Source organism: Typopeltis vanoorti, chromosome 15 (genome assembly GCF_054136105.1).
Source record: "Typopeltis vanoorti isolate ZY-2024b chromosome 15, IOZ_Tvanoo_1.0, whole genome shotgun sequence".
Taxonomy (NCBI): Eukaryota; Metazoa; Arthropoda; class Arachnida; order Uropygi; family Thelyphonidae; genus Typopeltis; species Typopeltis vanoorti.
In genome coordinates, this window is record NC_143563.1 from 54,232,772 (window position 1) to 54,256,634 (window position 23,863).

Here is a 23,863-nt window from a genome sequence, read left to right on the forward strand (position 1 = left end):
TCTCCCAAGTCAATACCACACGATCGCTTTCACCAATTGGAGGTAACGAGGACACCTTACTTATGCATATAACCTCTGAACCAATAACCAGGTCCAACACTCTCACACCACGTGTCCCTTCAGTTATGTGCTGTTTCAAGTAATTATCTCATAGAAGCTGTATGAACTTCATTTCCTTTTTGTTACGTGATATTTCCTCCTTCCAATTGATATCACCGTAATTAAAATCCCCCATAATAATCACTAAGCCTGCACTCATTGCACTGATTTGCTGATGCATGAATTCAATATCTCCCCCTGTACTCCCTGGCCTATAGCAGCATCCAACTGTATATTTGGTTGCATTGGTCACTATTTTGCACCAGACTGCCTCAAATGAACTCTCATTCACATGTCTATCATCTTGATATACTACTTTCTTTGGCTGCAACACATCAGCTATCATAAACAGTACTCCTCCCCCTGTTCTATCTTCTCTATCGTCCCTGAAAATACTGTACCCATCACATTCGATTCCAGTGACCACATATTCTGCTGACAGCCAAGGTTCACTGATACCTACAACTTTTGGTGAGATTGCACTGACTAATGCCAGAAATTTTTCTCTCTTATTTCGAATGCTTCTTGCATTGGTATACAAAAATTGCAGATTCCCTCTAGATCTTGTACTGGCTTTAGAACTGATATATAAGTCGCTAACTTCCATAGTCCCATGCCGATTTTTGTCCCCTCTCTTCTGCAATTTATTCTGCGTATAAGGATCAATAAATATACAATCAGTGCTAAAGTTTCTCTCTCTTATGCTCAACCTTTTCAATATTAGTTTCCCTGCCCAATGACTTCAACTTGTTCAGAAAACAGTAACTTCTTCAATTGCTTATGTCCTTCCATGTTAAGATGCAGTCCATCTCTAGCATACAACTGCCTTTTTCCTTCAAACACACTCCAAACATCAACAAATTCCTCTAAGCTGTGTGCACACATGAATGCCAGTCAAAAGGGAGTGCACACTCAGTAACTGCTCACACAAAATTTTTTGCTTTTAGAATTTTTAATTTGCATAAGCTTATTTGTTTTTTAGTGTTTACTGTCTGGATAACAGTCACTTGAATTTGTTCAAACGGTGATGGAATTTTGTATCTATGTGAATTAAGCAAATTAATTCAGTATTCACAATTTTACAGGTTACAGCTATGCATACCGACCACTGAATTAGAAATCTTTATGCTGATATACATAAACGTCACTTACACAGCATATATGCACAATACTTGGTTCACACATGTTCTGGGCAACTCTTTAAGAATGCTGCTGGTTAGTAATCATCAAGAATGTCAATCACAATGGGAAAAACAAAGGATCTTTTGGAGTCCGATAAAGGACATTATGGATGCCTGTCTTGCTGGAACCATCATTTTGAAAACAGCTGAGCTGACTAGTTTCTCAAAAAGGTGAAATATCCCAGGTGTTTAATCAGTGGAAAAATTTCTAATTCAGTGGCTGGTATGTGTATATGAAAAAAGGACAACATTAATATGAGAATTACTAGTTTTAGTGCATTAAAACCCTATAATTTTCTATAGAGTGAGTTTAGGCATAGAATTTCTTATTCTAAACCTTGGCACAAGTTGTTTATAAACTTATGCATGTATATATGCAGTATTTAAGTAGCTGAAGGAGTAAGCATTTAGGTTACTCTTATGGAAATATTTAGCATGTAGCATACAAGATCTTTTAAAAGTATGTTGCCACTAATTTTAGGCATATCAAATTAAGAGTTTGTTGCTTGTGACTTCTGATATTGTGAGCAGGCTAGCAGGCACATTGAGTCTAAGACTGGAAACTTGCACACATTTTTAAGGTCTCTGTGAATACTTGTTCACTAGCCAAATGTAAATAAAATCACACTGCCTATTTCCTGATGTGACAAGTTGGCTTTTGAAATCACAACATAACATACAAGTGTTTTATCTAGTATTTATGTTTCAAACCTGACATACCTGAATTTTCTTTCTATAACCCTTCCTCTTGCTTACTGTATCTTCTTGCTAATTGCATCATTTAAACTTTTTAAACACTAGGCACAGTTCCCCCTTTCCTCCCAATAGTAGCCTGATCTACCAGGAGATAATTTAATTTTCTAAATGTTAATAACTTGTATTTACATAATATAATTAACATTTATATTTATTTATATTTTGTGCTCGTGTACATTTACATGTATATAATCATAACACGAATAGTTTATGTTAAGTTGGGATTAGAAATTTATCCTATTGCTATAATTAATTAAATTTTGAATAATACTTTTAGATAAGTTTGTTTTGACACCAGTCACTTAAGTCCAGATAGGGAACTGAAAGTCAGAGTAGGTGATTGACAATCTGATCATGTGGACAACAAATCCAGATTGACCATTGCAGAATGTGGAATCTGTGGAAGTAGTGACTTATTTTCCCATGCCCTGTATGGTTATAACTGGAGAAATAGCATCTTTCATCTGGGTCTTTTGCTAATTGATATGCATTCCTTTGTTGTTGTTATGTTTTTAGATGTTTTCTTATTTTTTCTGCAAACATTTTAATAGCTGATTTTAAATTAAACTTTTTGTGATCTATTTGTTGTTCATTTTTAGCTGCTTCCTTAGCTAGCTGATCTTCTCTTTCATTTCTTACTACTCTGATGTATAGCTTAACTCAGCAAAACTTCCTTTTAGAGTAAGCTTCTTTACTCTAGAGCAGTGTTTTCCAAAGTATGATATCTAAAAGGTCTCTCAAGGATATGAGGCACTTTTTTCAATTTTGATTACCTTTTACTTTTATTTACTTTCATATTTTTATTGCTGTAATGTCACAGATAACTACGGGTCTATTCTATAATAATTACCATATTTGCCGGTGTATGAGACACACTGACCTATAAGACGCACCCCCTTTTTTGTACACTTTTTTTTAGGAAAAAACTTTATCACTGAATATTATAATGAATTTACAGTATTTCAAATATAAAGTAATAAGTGGGTCTACTTTCAACAAATACCTAATACGCAATCACACATAGCTTGTATGCAATATTGTAGCAATGCCGATGTTTTTCAGCCATAATTTGCCAAGAAATTTAGAGAAAATTTAACGGCAGAAATTTATCACCGTTCACAACAACCGCATGGAAAGTTTAAATGAACAGGAACACAGCTATGATCATCGATGACAGCACATGCATATCCACTGAACTCTACGTAACTGGAATGCTCTCACACACCGCAAGGAAGCGAGAAAGAAATCGCATAACTCAGAACATAGAAAATTTCCAGGAATGAAAGTAATAAAAAACGAGTATCAGCATATAAGATACACCCCATTTTTCAGATCTATTTTCAAAGAAAAAAAGTGCATCTTATATGCCAGTAAATATGGTAATTATTCAATAACTAAATATAAAAGTGTCTCATGGTATCTATGAACTTTCATTAGGGCCATGTAGTTTGAACTGTTTGCATTAAAAGTTTAAAATTCATATAGTTCTAACCATGCATTTGAAACATTCTGCTAAATTTTTTTTTTATTCAAAATTTAAATTTCATAATTTTTGTTTCTACTGCATGTATATTGTATAGCTAAAATGTATTTAATCATAAAATAATTGATTATATCATAAAATAATTTAATCATTTTATGATTAAAATAAAATTATTTTAATCATAAAATGTTTAAAATAATTACCTTTTATAATTATTCATGTTTGAATGAGCTATTAACTTCTCCCAAATTGTTTTGCCTGAGAAAAAGGGTACACCTGTGTTACTAATGTTTTAAAAAGGGGTATATGGGTTTCCAAAACCCTGCTCTAGAGGGACAGGAAATTTTTTTGCATGCTCTATTAATGCTAGGTGGTCTTTTATGCCATCTGTAGTGTGATTCTACTGTCACTGTAAATTTCTGTGGTCTTTTGTTGAGAGGTGTCAAGTTCGGATTCCTGAAGATGTGATAATTAATAAACTATAACAAGTTGTTTTGCTTGGTTTTAATTGAGTAGAGGAGAGAGTCTTAAATAGCATTCTTCTGTAATGGATTATCTATGATATACTATCAAAGTTCAACCAATATTTCTTTCTGTTTTACTCCTATCATTGTGCATGTTATCTTCTTTGTTGCTTTTAGAGCTTTCTTCTCTTAATGTTTTTTTCAACAACATCTTCGTTAACCTTCCCATCATGCTCTAGAGCAGTGTTTCCCAACCTTTTTGATGTCGCGGACCCCCTGTAGCGAATGTTAATTCACCACGGCCCCCATAAAATCCAAAATGGAAATTTTTTATATTTTACATATTATAAAGATGAAGTAATAAATTACAATTTTACAACGCTAAATGTGTCATTTATGATAATGCAATACTGTTATAAATGGAGATATTCGGAAGAATATGAACATATCAATTAGGCCTAATATTATGAATTTACCACTCATCTAATGTGATGGCTGATGATGTTTTTCAGACGTCAACTTTTGCATGTCAGGATCAAAACTAGATAATTTCATACGTAGATCTGGCTCCACATTAACTCTGTTCCTGTATTTGTTTTTCATATATACAAGATGAGAAAATGTTATCTTGCACAGATATGTAGTGGCAAATGGTAACAGATGTCTTACAGCTCTTTTGGAAATTTCAGGATAAATAGAATTAGCTTGGAACCAAAACTCCAGTAACGGTAACGAAGGAAACAGCATTTTGAATCGAATCACAGGACAGCTCGATAAGTTGTTCTGCTTCGACAGAAGGAAGTTCATATTCCAAGTCTAGAAAGAGAGTTTTCATCCAGTCGTTTTTTTTTTCAGGACAAAGCGGAAAATACAGACATAGTTGAGATGCCAATGACCTCATATGTTGAGTCATATACTTTCAGCAACATCACTAGAAAGGGGTTTTGCACTGAAATCAATGAAATCACTCGGCGTGTGAAAGGAATCGTATTTTCCTTTCTTAATACAGTTACACCACAAATTTAACTTCTTGATTGTTGCCTCTATCTTGTCTTGCACAGAAAACACAGTGACAGATGTACCTTGAAGGTTTGAGTTAGAGTATTCAAGATGTTAAAAATGTCTGCCAAGTAAGCAATGAGAGCCATGTGAAGTCATTTAAATAGTGTGTTAACTCATATTTGGAGTTTATGAGGAACAACCTTACTTCGTCATGAAGCTCAAACAATCATGTCAGAACCTTACCCTGGGACTGCCATTGGATTTCTGAGTGCAATAATAAGTATTCATGATCACTTCCCATTTCATTACAAAGTGCAGAAAATAACCGGCTGTTAAGAGGATGGGCTTTAATAAAATTGACAATTTTTACTGCCTCATCTAGAACGGTTTTCATTTTGGAGGGAATACGCCGTGTAGCTAGTACTTCGCGGTGTATACAATAGTGTGTCCATTTCACAAGAGGTGCGACTTTTTTGGATACGTGCGACCAAACCTTTATGTATTCCCATCATTGCCTGAGCACCATCTGTGCTGATACCTACACATTTTTCCCATTGAAGTTTATTTGTAGTTATGAAGTCATTGATAACTTTGAAAAGGGCTTCAGCAGTTGTATGAAGAAGTAACGATTCACAGAACAAAAAGTCTTCACAAACTTTATTTTCGTGTTCATATTGCACAAAAGCTAGCAAATTAGCATTATTTGAAATATCGTGGCTTTCATCCAACTGCAACGCAAAATATTCACATGACGTAACCGTTCAAGCAAAATGTCTTTCACATTTTGAGCCATCTCGTTGATTCTTCTTTTCACAGTATTGTCAGATAACGATATTAGAGACACCTCATTGACATGTTTTTCACTAAACAAGTTCTTTGTGATTGCTTTTGTCGCAGGAAAAATTAAATCTTCCCCGATTGTATGGGATTGTCCATTTCTAGCGATCAGAAGGGCGACTTTGTAAGAGGCAAGAACAGCCTTTTCATTTTTTGTTCCACACACAATGTCTTTAACTAAATTCTGTGAACCACAAAGTTGCAGTTTTTTATTTTAAAAATATTCTATTGGCTTATTAACTAATTCACCATGTTTTGTTTCAAGATGGCATCTCAACTTCGACGGTTTCATAGATTCATTTGATGACACTTTGCAACAAAGAGCACACTGTGGTCTGTCTTCGCCGTCTTTATTCAGAACGAAAAATCTCATTTGCAAATAGGATGGACGATATTTGCATGATTTTTTGAGGGAAGGAACTTTATCTGCACTAGTACTATTTTCGACAACACTAGATCCACTCGGATTATCGTCTGTCTTGCGTTTCAGTGATCCACACTTTAACCACCAGTCCATATCTAAATAAGATCGTGAACAAATTGAAAATCAGAAGTTTCGCTGTGAACTCAATTATTTGACCAAAAGCAGAAAAACTGAATATTAAACCGAGAAAAACACACTTGTATAATATTATAAAATTTATTTATAATATAAATTATAATATTATAAATCTCAATCCCAGTATAATATTATAAATTATAATTTATTAAATTAAATTAAATTACAAAGGGTTGGTTATTCACCTCTGCTTTACAAAAGGAAGAAGTAATGGTACTCAAAACATTCGTGCTAAATTTTACTTAAATCATGGGCCTCAAGAGCCAGAGATATACATTGCAAATATCCCAGGTGTAAGCAACATGATAAGATAAGGTTGAATGAAAATAAACTATCCCATGGACCCCCCCCAGGGGTCCATGGCCCACAGGTTGGGAAACACTGCTCTAGAGGATGATTGCTTGTGACCTGTTTGCTCATTGGCAACCATGGCATTTGCCTCCATGCCAAATGTCTGTCATAGAGGCAATCATTTGCCTCTATGGCAGACATTTTGATGTTTGCCAATATCACTTTATTTGTAAATGTCTGCCATTCAAAATTATCGATGTGTTTGTTGTCAAATATTAATACTACTTTCCATGATCTTCCTTTTCATGATTACTATTGCCTGAATATAATATCTTGTAGTTATTTAGAAGACTCTTGACTGTTTTTGTCATGTTTGTTTCTGTAATAGTTATATTGATGTGGTACTTTTGTTATGTCAGTTCCACTTCTTTTTCATTGATGGTGCCTATCTTGAATTCTGCCAACATTGAATTTGAGTTTGTGTTAATAGTTGACTTTTCATTATGTTGTACAATCTATTTGGTTTAAGCCAATACAAAATACTAATCCCAAATTGCCAGTCCATCTTTTATTTAGTATCCAGGTGGATACTTATTAATGGGGCACCTTCCCAATATGCATTCCATTGTTAGATATCCACTTACATTAGAAGCTTCACTCTGTTCTCCATTTTCCTTAAAAGGCTTCATGGAAAGGTTTTATTTAGTTTTGGCCCTTTAACACATTCACACTGGATTGTTTTTAATTCATGTCGTGCATCTGGCAGAAGCCTGCTTGGCTTAGTAAATGTATTTTTACACATTTGGCAATATGTATGACATGCTAATTTCAAGTTTTTGTAGAATTTGTGTAAAAATAATTTGAACTGTCTTCATGGTATATCTACACTTTTAAACATAAACAATTATAGAATTTTGTTTAATAATCAGTGAATTATGCAGCCAGGAAGCAAAATTTTTTCCCCCTTCTAACATAGCTTTGATTTCTCTAGAAAGCACACATAACAATTTATTGTGTGCCCAGTATAAACATGAACATATTGGCATGCATAATACTCCATCTTTTGTTTCAACTGAATGTCAAAAAACACTTATGTGCATTGTTTGACCTTCTGATATTGGTATACTGCCAGTAAAATATCATCTATGCTTTAATAAACTGATTTTATTTAGTTTTGTTAATTGTTTTTAGTTAAAAAAAGTTTATTTTTAACTAACCATCAGTTTAATAGCTTGTTGACTCATTTTTGCTTGTCATGCTAAGTTAAATCATTTTTAATTAAAAATATGAACTTAATTAAAATAAGAAAATGAATAAAACTTTAGTGAAGTTTGACTGTCAGGTATAAATGCTGTTCCTCTTTGATGACAGCATTTCACTTACATAACTGTGCTTCTTTCATAGTTCTCTTACAATGATACCTTATTACAAATCCCAGTAACATAATATTCCGGTTGTATTTTGTATTTTCAAAACTTGGATTTAAATAGTAATATATTCTAGTGCTAACTTTCAGTCCATACATTTTGAAATGTCTGTCTTTTTATGAATAACCATGTTTAGGCATCTATTGAAGCAGTTTTAAAAACAGCTATGCAGACCCAGCTTGATGGTGTTAAAACAGGTTTGCAACAGCTGCATGCATCTTTAGAAGATATAATTGAAATAAAGCAAAAGTATGTTCCTTTCCTCTTTACATTAGCTAAATGAAATTGGTTATTCTGTGTATTATTAAATTTTTTTTATGGTACAAAAAATTACATTTTAATATAGTAAACTCTTGTGTATGCAGTTTTTGTAGACTTCAGAATTATTATTATTATTATTCAGGCCTCCATGGAGTCAAAAGACTCATCGTGGGAGATCCTTCCTAAGAAACAGAAAGTCTATCAAGACTCATCGAGGGGAGGTCTCCCCCCTAAGAAACACAAAGTATCATACCACTCCTTGAACTCATTGACCAACTCATTCTTGCTCTCACCACTCCATCAGGCAATGCATTCCATGGTTCAACCACCCTCCATGCAAAGAAACCACTCCTCACCCTTTTGCTCACAGTTTCCTTTCGTAACTTCCAGGGATGGCCTCGTGTCATCACTCCTTCCTGCTGTTGAACCAAGCAAAAGAACTCCTCAGTGTCAACCCTGTAACCACCTCTCAACAGTTTAAAAGTCTCAATCATATCACCTCTCCTTCTTCTATCCAATAAACTCTGCAGTCCACATTCCCTCAACTGATCCTCATAACTATCGTTGTACAGTCCTGAAACCATCTTTGTTATCTGCCTTTGTATCCTTTCCACAGTTAATTTATCCCCTTCAAATCCTGGGGACCAAATCTGAGAACAATATGCCAAGTGTGGTCTGATCAGCAGGGCCACATTTACCATTAGGCGCATGAGGCACAAGATGGGGCCTCACTCTCTGGGGGGGGGGCTCATTTTAAAACCTCACTCCTCACAAAGAACAACAACAAAGCAGCGTAGCTATAGTTGCAAAATAAAATACTTATTTTTAAATATTAAATTCATAATATAAAAACTAGAAGCTGCTGAAAAATTTGTGAGGCTCCCCGCTTCCATTTGAAATGTTGTAATAGGTTTCACGGTATTGAAATACATTGTTCTTTCCTTAGAATATAAAACTAACAGGAACTCCTGTATTCCATAAAATTCATGTATGTAAGCGTACCATTTCTTTGCTGGATGTATATATGCGTCCAGCAAACCTGAATAATATTCTGTCCACCTGCTGAAAGAACATGGATAAGAAGTGTAGTTTGACCGTCATGTCCATTAGAAAGTGTGATAATCCTTCACGCTGAAAAGAACACTTAACTACATTACCTGGAGTACCTAGTAGCTATACTCTGTGGCCTACAGCAAGAAACGCTTGCCATTTGCTCGGTAACCGGAATCTTAAGTTATCAGACTAAATACCTATGAGTTATATTCATTTTGCTGCTTGTTTTTATCGTATAATTATAGTTTTTAATGCCAGCGTAAAATAAGAAATCCTTTCATACTTTCTTCATTTCATATTGTATCACTCTGGAAGATCAATGTCACTATGAATTTTGTTGCTAACTATTTTAATCGCCAATACATTTAAAAATTCTCCAAGAACTCGATTGAAGATAATTATTTTTGTCAAACAATTATTTTATAAATTCATGAAAATCCGAATCTAAAAATGAATACAACCTTCATCTGTTCCAAATAAAGTTTTCTATTTTATTCATAATCTTAGTTCGAAAGTTAGTTATCATACGTAAATCTTGAATCATATCATGTAATGCATAATTTTTATAACGTAATCTGTAGGTTTTTGCATTTCAACTTTCTTGGTTCCCCCCCTAATCACTCACTACAAATCAAAATAAACGGCAGTTATGAAGTCAACTGTTATGTACATATTTTCGGTTAATTTAGATATTATGCAGCAGTTTTGAAGTAGCGATATTTTCCCTACAGTTTATCTTGTGAAACATGTGTAGGTGCATGCATCAAAATGAAATTTTATTTCCAAAATTTTCATAACAAAATTAATTCGCCTTTAATGGCTAACTCCCCCCCCCCCAAAATTATCACCACACACACACACACACACACACACACATGCTGCTAGATAACGTGCGCACTTTCTTTTTGTTTGAAATCATTATTTTTCCTAAGTATACTGTTGCAGTTTTAAGCAAAAGACAAAGGCGTAGAATCTCTGATAAAATACCACTGGATATAAATTAAAGACTCGCAATCGGAAACCCAGAGTAATGCAATTTAACACCATTTGTTGTTCATAAAAAAATTAAAAATATCGTTCCTAAAATTGAAATGCGCGACCCATATAATCTTATTTTGCAAGGAAATTTTGCAAGCAAAATGTCATATTTATTTCAATAAATGTTATTTAAAAAATATAAATGTTTGTCATAATATTTCCAATGCAAACAAACATTTTGATCATTTATTTTCGCATATGTGAAATTCGTTTTTATTTGGGAAGAGACACAATAAGTAAATTGTGCATCAAAAAAAGGGTCAATCCAAGAAATACAGTGCACATAATTACAATAATCCGTTAACTGCTGGGAGGGGAGGGTAATTGCATTTTAACAGATAGAATGCTGATGAAGTTTCATCAGCATTCTTCCTTTTTATAAGGTCAAAGGGATTTTGAGTATATCTGCGAACAAATATATTCAACATAACTTAGCCAGTTTTGTTGTAAAAAGTGCTGCATTTGAAGAAATATTAGCGGCATAATAATAAAATCGCAAAATTCATAATACTTCAGAATAACTTGATAATTTTGATAATACCAAAACAAGGTGAGACACATCTGTAGAAATCTATTATTATTATTAGAGTCCTTTTAATTATGAACTCTATAAAGATATACTTAATAAATTTGTCTTTTTGTGGTTTTAAATAAATAAACTAATTTCATTTTGTCACAGATGGTTTCTGCTGGACTACCTGGATTTTTAGACTATTATTCTTATCAATATTGTAAAAACTCGATTGTAGCTTAAATATTCCAAAGCACATTACATCGATTTTTTTACTTAGGTCAAGTCCCATAAGAATGTTGTAAAAAATAGCCTTGTTTGTCTCTGTATATTTTGTATTAGATATTTTTGTAAATAGCCCTTTGGAAATTAACTGTTTATGCTTCTTTAATGTTTATCGAAAATATTATGTCAAATATTTATATTTTTAAATATTTTTGTCCTTTTGCTTTCATTTCTAGCCAAATAGCATTATATGGATCACCACATTTCAGTTTTAGAAACGATTTTTTGTTATTCATAAAGACAAAATAAAAAAAAAAAGTTAAAATGCTAAATTGCATTACTCGGTTTCCAATTATTAGTCTTTTTGGTATCAAAAATTTATATCCAATGATATTTTAGCAGTGATTCTTCGCCTTCGTCTTTTATTTATTTATATTATGCATATTACGATAATATCCAGTGCATATCCTCTTAGATATGTTGAAAATATAATATGAAAAATATCATGTACGGAATGATTCAAATTTTTTGCTAATTTTGAAGACTTTCTAATGCTCTCCCCCCCCCCCTTATCCTCTCCTGGAACTCATTTGCATAACTACTGTAAATTTCTACAGGTTTGTAAGCTTTTCTAGACAGTATTCAAAATCTACGGCAATCAGATTGTACCGTGAAGCTTCTAATTCTGTACTATTTATTTGCAATCTAAAACCAGCTGTTCTATTGTCTGTTGAAATTATGTGAAATTTTAGAAATAATATGCTATATTTTCACCATGCAAAATTGTTTATATGCATACCACACAAAAGAAAGTTCAGTAGTATTATTTGTGTTTGTTTTTCTTTTAAAAAAATCTAAATATTACTACTTCTGCTGCTGGAAGCTATTTCTGAAATAATCTACGTCTTCTAAATACTTGGTAATATCCTCTTAGCTGGAGGAAAAGCTGAAGGATTATTACTCTCAGCTATTGAGAAAGAAAGGGGAGAACACTAAAGTCACACTAAATTGCCTCAAGTTGTAGTGCAGAATACATCAAGAATGTCTTGTTTTCTTTTCGATTGTTGATTACAGATATCCTAACAAATACTGACATTTCGTTTACATGCTTATACATTATTTATGCCAAAATAATTTCTTAATTTATAATAATCAATTTCACTTTTATTATCGAAAAATTAGAAATTATTTCATACAATTATCTTGAAAAAGAGGATTTGAATTATTTTTAAAGAAAAGGTGCATATGCTTTTCATAATCTTCTCTTTTTTTTGGGGGGGGGGTAATTAATCTGCAGATATTTCAGAGAATTTATTTCATAAATCGTTCGCAAGACAACTGTTACAAACGTAAATCACTTGGGGAACATACCCATTCATTTTAGTGTAAAATAGTAGCAAAGGTTCAGTTACTTTAGATATCTAATCTAGAAGAAGATGTTATGTCTGCTGATATTAGAATCTTGGTGAATAATTTTTCTGACATGATTTCTCTATTCGTTATAATGTGCGTTTCTTGGAAGTGCATTTCTTGTTATAGGCAAGTGAGAGGCAGCTACGAAAGTGAGATAATCGGATTAACCGTTCTCTTCAGCATGAGGGTTTATCACACCTTCTAATGGACATGACTGTCAAATTGCACTTCTTATCCTGGTTCTTTCAACAGGTGGGCTGAATCATATCCAGATTTAGCTGAACGTCTATAGACGTCCTGGCCATTTGGAAAGCATTTTGAAACACGTTCCAGTGACAACAGAGGTTTTTTTGTGTGCTGCTGATATTTATATTAATTATTTGGGTAAGAGTAGTTTCTATATCACATAAATAGAGCATTTGAATTTCAAGTTTATTATTATTTATAAATTAAATTGATTTTTCAGTTCATTTTTTAAGAATATATTAATATAAAGGTAAGAATATATTATTCATCTTATTATTATTAATCTTATTTTACTGATACTCGTTTATTTTAACAAAACCAAGATACTAGTGTTTCTATATTTGTATTTTTTAAGCTTTTAACGTCAATATTTATTTTATTTATAGTTTATTTTGGATTTAATAAATATTTATTTCGCTTTTGATAGATTAATTCACATAACGATGCCAAGAAAATTTGAATCTAGAGCTAGTAAAAGAAAACGACTTAGAGAAAATGAAAAACAGCTAAATAGTCAAAAGGGGACAATTTTGTCTTTCTTTTGTTCTGAAAAGAGAGACAAAATTTTGTAGAACTGAAGTACAACTTCAGTTCTACGAAATTCTTCATTTAGAAAAATGTCGTAGAACTGAAGTTGTACTTCACAATTCTCAGAATGAAAACGAAACATTGGTATCATTATCAGGAGGAGATGAAAGTGAAAATGAAGAACATCAAAATGATGTAGAAAACATAGGAGAGAAAGAAGTAAATGAAACAAATCAAGAGGCTTCTAAAGAAAATTTTCAATTGGAGTCTGTACTTACCAGCAAGCCAGCTATCTCTTATCCTACCGATATAGCAGCGTAGCCACTTACTATTAATGAATAGTTTATCGAGCATATTTTAATAAATATGCCCCAGAATGTTGGTAAAATCGAAAATTTAAAAAAAGAATACACAGAACGCAATAGAATATATGTCAGAAATGTAAATGAATCACATTTTTACTGTAAAAAGGCGAATGGAACAAAGGAGAAACGAGAGTGGCTAATTTTTTCAGAAACCAGCAAAGCAATTTACTGTTTTGTTTGTAGATTGTTTTCTAAGTCAAATATAGCTTAATGAAGGGTTTTAATGACTGGGGAAATATAACACGAACCTTATGTGAACACGAGCATTCTACTGAGCATATACGAGCGATGTGCACATATCGCAAAAGAAAATCAAGTTCTGTAAATAGTCGAATTGATTCTGAATTGATCAAACAAATACAATCTGAAGAAAATTATTGGAGAGAGGTTTTAAAAAGAATAATAGCTACCATTAAGTTACTGAGTAAACTAGGGCTAGCATTTAGAGGAAATACAAATGATATTTTTTCTGATTCTTGCAGAAATTATTTATCGTGTTTACATTATTTAAGTGAATTTGATGATTTTTTAAAACATCACATGAAAATGTACGCCAACTGTAGTTCTGGCAGATCAAATTATCTTTCTTACCATACTTGTGATGAATTCATAGCATTAATAGCTAAAAAAATGAGAAATATTAATATCAGAAATTAAGGAAGCTGCTTATTTTTCAATAATACTTGATTCAACACCAGACATTGCCCATAATGACCAACTAACTATGATATTTAGGTATGTTGCCGCAAATTCTGACATTAGAGAAACATTTATCGGGTTCATCAGAATTACACAACACAATTCCTTATATTTAGAAGAGGTAGTATTAAAAAATTAGAAGAATTATCTTTGGATATAAAAATGTGCAGAGGGCAAAGCTATGATAAAGCTGCCAATATGAAAAGTGTTTATACAGGTTTACAAGCTAGGCTGAAAAAAACGTAGTCCCTCTGCACCGTGCTGCTCTAGTCATTCCTCAAATTTAATTGGCAACTATGCCGCAGAATCTTGTCCAGAAGTAGTGCAATATTTTTGTTTTATTCAAAATGTATATAATTACTTTTCATCTTCAATAAGAAGATGGGGTATACTCCTTAAACATTTAGAAAAAAAATCTTTAACAGTTAAAAGACTAAGTGAAACGAGGTGGTCCGCAAGAGCTGACGCTTTATTGGCTTTGAAACGTGGATATAAACAAATTAAAGACGCATTAAACTATCCATTTCTCCTCATGATAAACCTATTTCTAAATTAGAGAGCTCATCATTGGCTGAACATTTTGACAAACCAGAAACAGCAATTTTAACAGTTATGTGGGACAAAATTTTACAACGAATAAATGCTACTAGTAAATCTCTACAAGATCCCGATATGGATGTTTTTAGCTAATAATTTGTTACGCTCTTTAGTTGGTTTTATTTTAGATATAAGAAATAGTTTTGCTGCTGTAAATGAAGAAGCGAATTTATTAACAGATGAGACAAAATTTAAAGATGAAAAGAAAAGAATTGAAAAACGAAAAAAAAATGAGTGACGAAGTTTCACAATCTAACAATGAGATTATATTATATGGGAAAGAAAATTTTGCTGTGAACACTTTTAATGTCATTTGCAATAAACTAATTTTGGATATTAATGAAAGAACAAAAAGCTATTTCGATATATTAGATATGTTTGTCATTTTTTTGAAGGAAGATATAGATCAAGACAAGTACAAGACTAGTATTGATAAAACTTTACAAACTTATGGGACTTGATATTGATCCAGAAAAATTTACTGATGAAGTTAAGCAATTTTTAATAATGATAAAGGAAGAAAATTATTCAATTAAAAATATGTACAAATTTATAAACGACGGGTTAAGGTCTACTTTTCCGAACGTAGAAACAATTTTAAAAATATTTTTGACGATGCCTATTTCAAATGCACGTGCTGAACGCTCATTTTCAGTGTTGAAACAAATAAAAAATTATTTAAGAAGCAACTTGCACCAAATTAAAACAAGTGACCTGTCATTATTATGCATTGAATCAGATGTAATGGACTCGATCAATTATGATGAAATTATAGATATATTTGCTAAAACAAAAGCCAGAAAAAAATACTTTTAGTTATTAATTTTTTTATTTAAATTTGAACCGATTTATTTTTATACTTTTTTTTAAAATGCAAATATATGTATACCAATTGCATTATGTTATTAAAATGAGTTATTATGGAAATGTTGACTTTTATTTTCAATAAACTAAAAAAAAATGCTAATTTTTGAGGGCCTCATAATGATGTTGCGCCTCGGGCCTCCAAAAGTATAAATGCGGCCCTGCTGATCAGGGTCTTATACAACGGAATGATAACTGTTTTATCTCTGCAGGTCAGTGTCCTTCTCATTATTGCAGCAATCCTCTGTGTTACCTTCACCACCTTTGCAATATGTCCCCTAAATTTCAGGTTTCTATCAATCATCAACCACAGATCTCTTGTCTCCCCTACTTCCTCCAGTATAATTCCTCCCATAGAGTATGCAGTGTCCTATCGATGTTTCCCAAACCTCAAGACCTTACATTTTGCTGCATTAAACTGATACCCCATTCATTTGCCTATCTATCTAGCTTATTCAAATCCTCTTGCAGGGCTGCCGCATCTGCACTATTACTAATAATCCTTCCCAGCTTCACATCATCTGCAAACAACTGAATATCCCCTTGCAATCCACTGACAATATCATTGATATAAAGGTTAAACAATATAGATCCCAGTACTGAGCCCTGTAGGACCCCACTTGTAATTCTCTGCTTCCTTGAAACTGCCCCACCATACACAACTCTCTGATACCTATCAGACAGCCAGTCCTGAATCCAGTTGACCAATCTGAAATCCAGACCCATGTGCTGCAACTTAAATATCAGCTTATCATGTGGCACCCTGTCAAATACCTTCGCTAAGTCTAAGAAAATGGCAGTATATGCCTTTCACTCATCTAATGCTCTTGTAATTTTATCATAAAAGGCTAGCATATTGCTAAAAGAAGAGTGCCCCTTCACAAATCCATGTTGACTCTCACAGATAACATTACCCTCATCTGCCCAATGCTGTATACGGTCCTTCGCTACTTTCTCCAAGATCTTACTAACTACTGATGACACACAAACTGGCCTATAATTAGACACTTCCAGTCTGCTACCGCCCTTATGCAATGGCACTATCTTACCTTCCTTCCATTCCATGGGCACCTTTTCAGCAGCCAGACTTTCATTGAAAAGCCAAGTCCAAGGCACTGTCAGTTCCCTAGCACATTCTCTCAAAACTCATGGTGAAATACCATCCAGTCCCACAGCTTTACTGACATCCAGAGTACTCAGTATTTGAAACACACTCTCCTCCTGTACCTCTAAACCTTGAACCTGCCCTATCCCTCTAGCATTAAAACTGACTCCTCCAGGATGAAATACTCCAATAAAGTGTTCATTGAACAATTCTACTATGTCCTCTGCATCAGTCACTCTATTCCCATTTTTATCCCATAATATCATTTTTCCACACAGTCATTTCTCCTCCTCCTGGCTACATATCTAAAAAATTCCCTAGGATTTTCTTTGGATCTTAGGACTAATCTCCTCTCATATCCCAGTTTTGTCTTCCTTACCATACTAGTCACTCTTCTGGCCTGTGTCTTATACTCTTCATGCATCTTCTCTTCTCCTGTCTCCTTATCTCTTCCACAGCCTCTTTTTCGCATGCAATTCCTGTTTAATATCGTTTGTCATCCACTTTACTCCAAATTGTGTCATCTCGTTCACTCGTGATATACAACTTACCATTGCTGCTAACAAATATTCTTTCATAATTTCCAATGCACTAATGATATCCTGGCCTTCCAATTCCTCCCTCCATGAAACTTCCCCAAAGTTGACGTCTTAGACTATTATAATCACCTGCCTTATAATTCCACACACGTTCCCGTCTCTTTGATACTCCTGCATGTCTATTCATTTTCCAAGTCAAAACCATATGGTCACTCTCTCCAACTGGTGGGAGAGATGTTCATCTCAGTTATTATCAACTCTTCTGATGCTATAACCAAATCCCAAACTCTTGAACCTCTTTTTCCCTTTATTATATGTTGCCTGAGAAATTTGTCCCTCAAGAATTCTAGAAATTCCATTCCCTTATTGCTACATGCATCTTCCTCTCCCCAGTTTATACTACTGTAGTTAAAATCTCCCATAACAATCATTCTTCTTGCACTTGCCAAACTCAACTGTCTAAACATTTCCTGGGCCCCACCGTCTGTACTACTGGGTCTGTAGCAACACTCCACTAAATATCCTGTCTTTCCCACCTCTACCTCACACAATATGCTTTCACAATCATTAGTATCACTGCCTTCCAAAGTCTCCTCTCTTAGAGGACATAGGTCATCACTTATCATAAGCAGTGCTCCACCACCACGCTTTCCCTTCCTATCCTGCTGAAAAATGCTGTACCCAGCGACTTCTATTCCTATTATTATATCCTCTTCTGTCAACCACGACTTAGTGATGCCAATAATTTTTGGCCAGGCTGATGCTATCTACACCACCAATTCCTCTCCCTTATTCTGGATACTTCTAGCATTAGTATATGGCGTGTAAATGCCATTGTTTCTATACCCAGCATTATCCCCTCTACACTCCACTGGGCTCAGTGTTACCTGATGTCATCCCCCTTCTCACCTTTCCCACAAGAGGCCACCCCTGCTACCATCCTCCCTGGGACTCACTGACTTTTTCAGAACAGCAATCTCTCCAGATGCCTATGTCCTTCCTCATTCAAATGTAAGTGGTCTCTTGCATACATTCCTCTGTCCTCAAATGCACTCTGAGCATCCACATATTCCAGTCCTCTCTTGTCACACATTCTAGCTATTATGTCATTCAATATTACCGCTCTTCTGCTCAGTTCGTTATTATCATACCTAGGCAACACACACACACTATCTTTCCTCTTTGTGTCTTCTTTCATACCACCTCAAGCAAGAATCTCATATCTCTCGCTGCCCTATTTACACCACCACTCAAGTCATTTGTTCCCACCATCACAATCATCTCATCCACCCTTTCACCTCTCTTAACTGCCAAAGTTACCCTTTCTATCGTTCCTCCTGGCAAACACTCCTCATGCATCCTATCTTGAACACCACAGATCATTGAGTCCCCATACATTATACCTCTTACCATTCCCTCTCTCCCATTGCTTCCATTTTCTCCTCTTCTTTCATTCCCTCTCTCCTGTGTCCATTTTCTCCTCTTCTAGCACTCCCATACCACTCTCTCTCATTCCATTCTCTCCTCTTTTAGCACTGCCATACCTCTCTCTCATTCTGTCTCTCCTACTGTTTTCATTCTCTCCTCCTCTAGCACTCCCATGCCTCTCTCTCATTCCGTCTCTCCTACTGTTTCCATTCTCTCCTCTTCTAGCATTCCCATACCTCTCTCTCATTCCATCTCTCATACTGTTTCCATTCTCTCCTCTTCTAGCACTTCCATACCTCTCTCCATTTCCATATCCAATTCCATTCTCTCCTCTTTTATCATTCACAAATTTCTCTCCTCTCCTATCATTCCCAAAACTCTCTCTCTCTCTCTCTCCCCCCCTATTCCAATTTGCCTTGCATTTATCTCTTCCATTCTTCTAATCTCATCTTTCATACTTATCATACTTCTTCCAAGACATTCCACTTCCTCTTTCAGCTACTCTGTCTCCCTCTGCAGGTCAGTCACTCTAAATCGAAATTCACTCTCCCAAACAAAACCATCTAAACTTTCACAGTCACTCACGCCTTCTACACTATCAACTATTATTTTCTCATTCACATTTTTTCTTCATTCTCTCCTATCACACTACTCATCTTTCTGTATTTATTTCCTGTTCCTGGAGCAACAAGGTCAGTTATTGAGATATCTGCTGCATTTATTTCTTCCCATTGCCTGCACTTTAAACACACATGCACCCCATCCTCTCTTACAAGCCAGATATCCAATTCTCGAGACGCATACATGCCGCAAATACTGCATGCCACAAACTCTCTTATTATATTGCTTATAATAGAGTGCCTTAATGGCGGACGACTTGACGACACGGCATTTGTGACTGCAGCTGAATTCGCCATCATTCGTTACTGCCAAGGGACTACTAGCATAATCGTTAATTATTCAAATTAGTTTTAAAAATACACTAAATAAGTATTAGGGAGTATAATAAGAAAAGTATATACAATTACAAACAAAACATTAAGTACACTAAATAAAATGAAATAAAACTAAATACAGTACTGAAAATTTAGCTTCGTCTTGTCTTCCACGGTTATGCATCCGCCACGTCTTCTCGGTAAACAAAATACACAATATCGCGACAGCACTGACTTCAAAAAACAACCACTATAGTACATTCATATTCCAGAGAAACAATTTAGCACTCAAAAACGTAAAAAAAAACGGACTATTCACCGATTAAAAACTTACTTTCTTCAGCACAGCTCAAATTCACTGCTACGTGCTACAGCGACGCTGGCGCAACAGGGGGACGGCCAGTTAATTTATAATTTTGGATATTTCTGTGCCTGTTATGCTATCACAAAATCAGAAATAATTATTTTTCTAAATAGGTTAATTGAGGTTAAACTATCTTTCAACAAGTAAGATGTTTATATAAGAGATGAATTACTGTGATAGTATACCAGGTTTACTCCGTCTATACCACTTTGTAACAAGATCCCACTGTATTGTATTTTTTACTTTTCATTAGTACTTTTTTTAATAGTTTAATTGTTTGATTTCAGATGTTAAACAGAAACTTGGTATACCTGCCAGTTATGAAGCTTGTATTTGTGTATCTGTGTACCTATGATCAGGAGGACTGTTCAGAAGTTTGTTATATTGATATTTGCTATAGTGAGAGTTTATGTTGAACAATGTTTAACATATGCCCTTATTAAAATACTTTTTTTTTTATCAAGTATCTGTGCTAAAGAAGATGCAGCAAGTTAATATTTGGTAGAGTGGAACCATTTTGTTGATATCTTAAAGCATGTTCAAACTATTTTATGATTCTTTTTTACCATTCTATTCACATAGCTGTAAAGAGAATAGTTGTTAGAATCACAATTTCTTTTTAACATCATTGAGAAATCATTAGAGTTAAGAAGACTGAAATGAATTATGGCTGTATGAAACAGCTAGTGAATGACTTGTGAGTGGTATTATTTGGGGATTTAATTATTAGAGATGTGGTGAATGAAAGGATGGATGCACGAGGTTTGTTTACCTGGAGATAAAATAAGTAGTGATGGAGTCATTGGATTATGAGGACTAAGTGAGCAAAAGAGTTGGTAGTGGTAGTAGGAACAAATGATTTGTTTGAACAAGGAGAATGTAAATATGGATATCATATCATCGGAATCAGTGTGTTGCCCCAGGTATGACAGTGATGGGTTGAGGCAGAGAGCATAAATCATGAATGGTGTATTAGCAGTAATCTGTAGGGGGAAAAAAGTTCAGTCTGAAAGTGTGGAATGAGTTTGAGGGACCAATAGAACTGTATTACAGTGGTGGATTGCATTTGAATGGTTTTGGTGTGAGCCATCTGGAGAGGCTGCTGCTAGAAGGGATTAATTAGCTGGTGACTGCAGAGAATGCATCTGAACAAGTAAGAAGTGATGTAGAAGAGTAAGAAAGAAGGAATTGAAGGTGCTTAGGAATGGAGAATTGAGAGATGAAAAACAGGGAAGGGAGGAGGAGCAAAGGTGGATGGTGAGACACTGAAGTACACAAAAAGAGAGGATAGCGTGGGTTATAGAAGGGAGGAGTATTTGGGTATGGAGAGGGTTCTGGATTGAATAACTATAGAGCAATTGCTTTGGGAAGGAGGAAAGCATCTAGGAGCTGCATTTGAGAAGTGATATCAGTGGAACTGGTTATAAACCTGACTTGAACTGTAATGTTTCTATATGAATAGTAGAAGTATCAGAAATCTACAATAAAAAGAACCAACATCTTATTTTGACATCCTCTACTTCTGGTTTTAAAGATGTTTATAATTAATAGGTTAGTCTTAAAATGACTGACTCCCAAATTTTTGGTAAATCAATACATCTATTTAAAATTTTTTTTCTCTTGGTTATACTGTAAATTAAAGATGCCAAGAATTTATATTCTTGGTTTCATCCTTTATCCAAGTGTAAGCAAATAAGAATTTTGTACGTGAGGCAACATCACTACTGGGCTCCTCTTATATAGAGGCTAATGACTTCACATTATTATTATTATTACGGGCGACTCCAGGGAGTCCTTAGACTCATCGAGGGAAGCCCGAGGGAATCATGTCCACACAATTATACGACATTCTCACAGCATCTGTCATACCTTGCCTTGAACTCACCGTCATAGCACCCACAACAGAGTCTGGCAGCTTATTCCACTCATTTACCACTCTAAAAGTAAAGAACCCAGCTCTAACACCCTTGCTAACCACACTCTTGCCCAGCTTCCATAGGTGTCCCCAAGTTCTTCCACCGCCAGTAATGATCTCAAAAATATCCTCGGAATTAATCCTATAGAAACTCTTTAGCAATTTGAATGTCTCAATCATAACTCCCCTTTTCCGCCTATCAACTAATTTCTGCAACCCACAAATCTTCAACCTGTTCTCATATGGTCCATAGTCATTTGCCTCTGGATCCTCTCCACCTCTTCCCCATCAAGAAGGAACCTAGGTGACCAAATCTGGGCACAATAGTCGAGATGAGGTCTTATCAAGGCTCGGTACAGAGATACAATAACTTGCTTGTCTCTGCTCGTCAAGTATTTTTCAACAACCAAGTGAGTTGATGAGCTGATTTAGCTACTTTTGCAATGTGCCCCCTAAACTTCATCTCCCTATCCACCAACACTCCCAAGTCCCTGGCCTCATCAATTTCCTGGAGTACAGTTCCACCAATGTGGTATATTGCTGCTAATCTTTTCACCCCCAAAATGCATAACCTTACATTTTGTCACATTAAATTGACATCCATTCTCCTTAGCCCAGAACTCCAATCTATCCAAGTCGTCCTGCAAGATTTTGACATCTTCTGCATTCACTATTGCCCTACCCAACTTTGCATCATCAGCAAACAAATGAACTGTTCCTCTTAGATCCTTCCCTATATTGTTAATGAACAAATTAAACAGCAGTGGTCCAAGAATAGAACCCTGCAGCACACCACTACCTCCATCAACTAACCACCTATCCATCTCACCAACCCTATATCCATTCCCATATGTTGTAGTTTACAGATTAGAATTCCATGTGATATCCTCTCAAATGCCTTTGCCGGGTCCAGCAGTATCACTGTAAACCCAATACCCTTATCCAGTTCAGTCGTAACCATGTTATAAAACTTGAGCAAGTTACTGAGGCATGATCTACTCTTCACAAAGCCATGCTGTCCCCTGTACAGTATCTCATTTTCATCAATCCATTCCTGTATTTTTCCCTTGACTACTTTCTCCAAGACCTTGACAACGATACCTGATATGCTGATCGATTGGTAATTTGCAACCGTAGTCTTGGATCTTCCTTTATGCAGTGGAACTATTTCCCCTCTTTCCACACCTTCGAGACTAAACCAGACCCGAGACTCAGATTAAACAACATGGTCAAGGGCACTGATAATTCTTTAGCCACTTCACGTAAGACCCGTGCCGGTATACCATCCAATCCCACAGATGTGTTCACATTAAGGTTCTGTAATAGACTAGTCACCTCCACTTCATTCATTACTATTCCCATATAAACTAATGGTTCCTTCATTTCTTCAATGTCACCACCTCGATGATATACTTTTGCAAAGTGCTCGCTCAGTAACGCCACTATATCAACTGATTAAGTGACCTCCTTACCATCATCATTCCTTAAAATCATTTTGCCATGTGCAGTTTTTTTCTTGCTTGCAGCATATTGAAAGAACTGTTTGGCATTCTCTTTAACTTGCATAGCTAGTTTCCTTTCATAATCCGCTTTTGCTTTTTTTACCACACTCCTTACCCTTCTGGCCTGCACTTTATACTGTTCGTGTGCCTGCAGGTCACCTTTCTCTTTAAATTCC

General features: G+C 34.9%; 1 protein-coding gene across 3 annotated transcripts in view; it reads left to right on the top strand.

Annotated features, from left to right (window-relative positions):
* Positions 1-23,863, top strand: part of Sec6 (Exocyst complex component Sec6) — a 478,173-nt gene that overhangs the window by 55,142 nt on the left and 399,168 nt on the right. For all 3 annotated transcript variants that reach the window (XM_090405049.1, XM_090405048.1, XM_090405050.1), the window contains exon 3: positions 8,236-8,348. In XM_090405049.1, the coding sequence (XP_090261175.1) occupies positions 8,236-8,348 (113 nt within the window). The remainder of the gene's footprint in view (positions 1-8,235; positions 8,349-23,863) is intronic.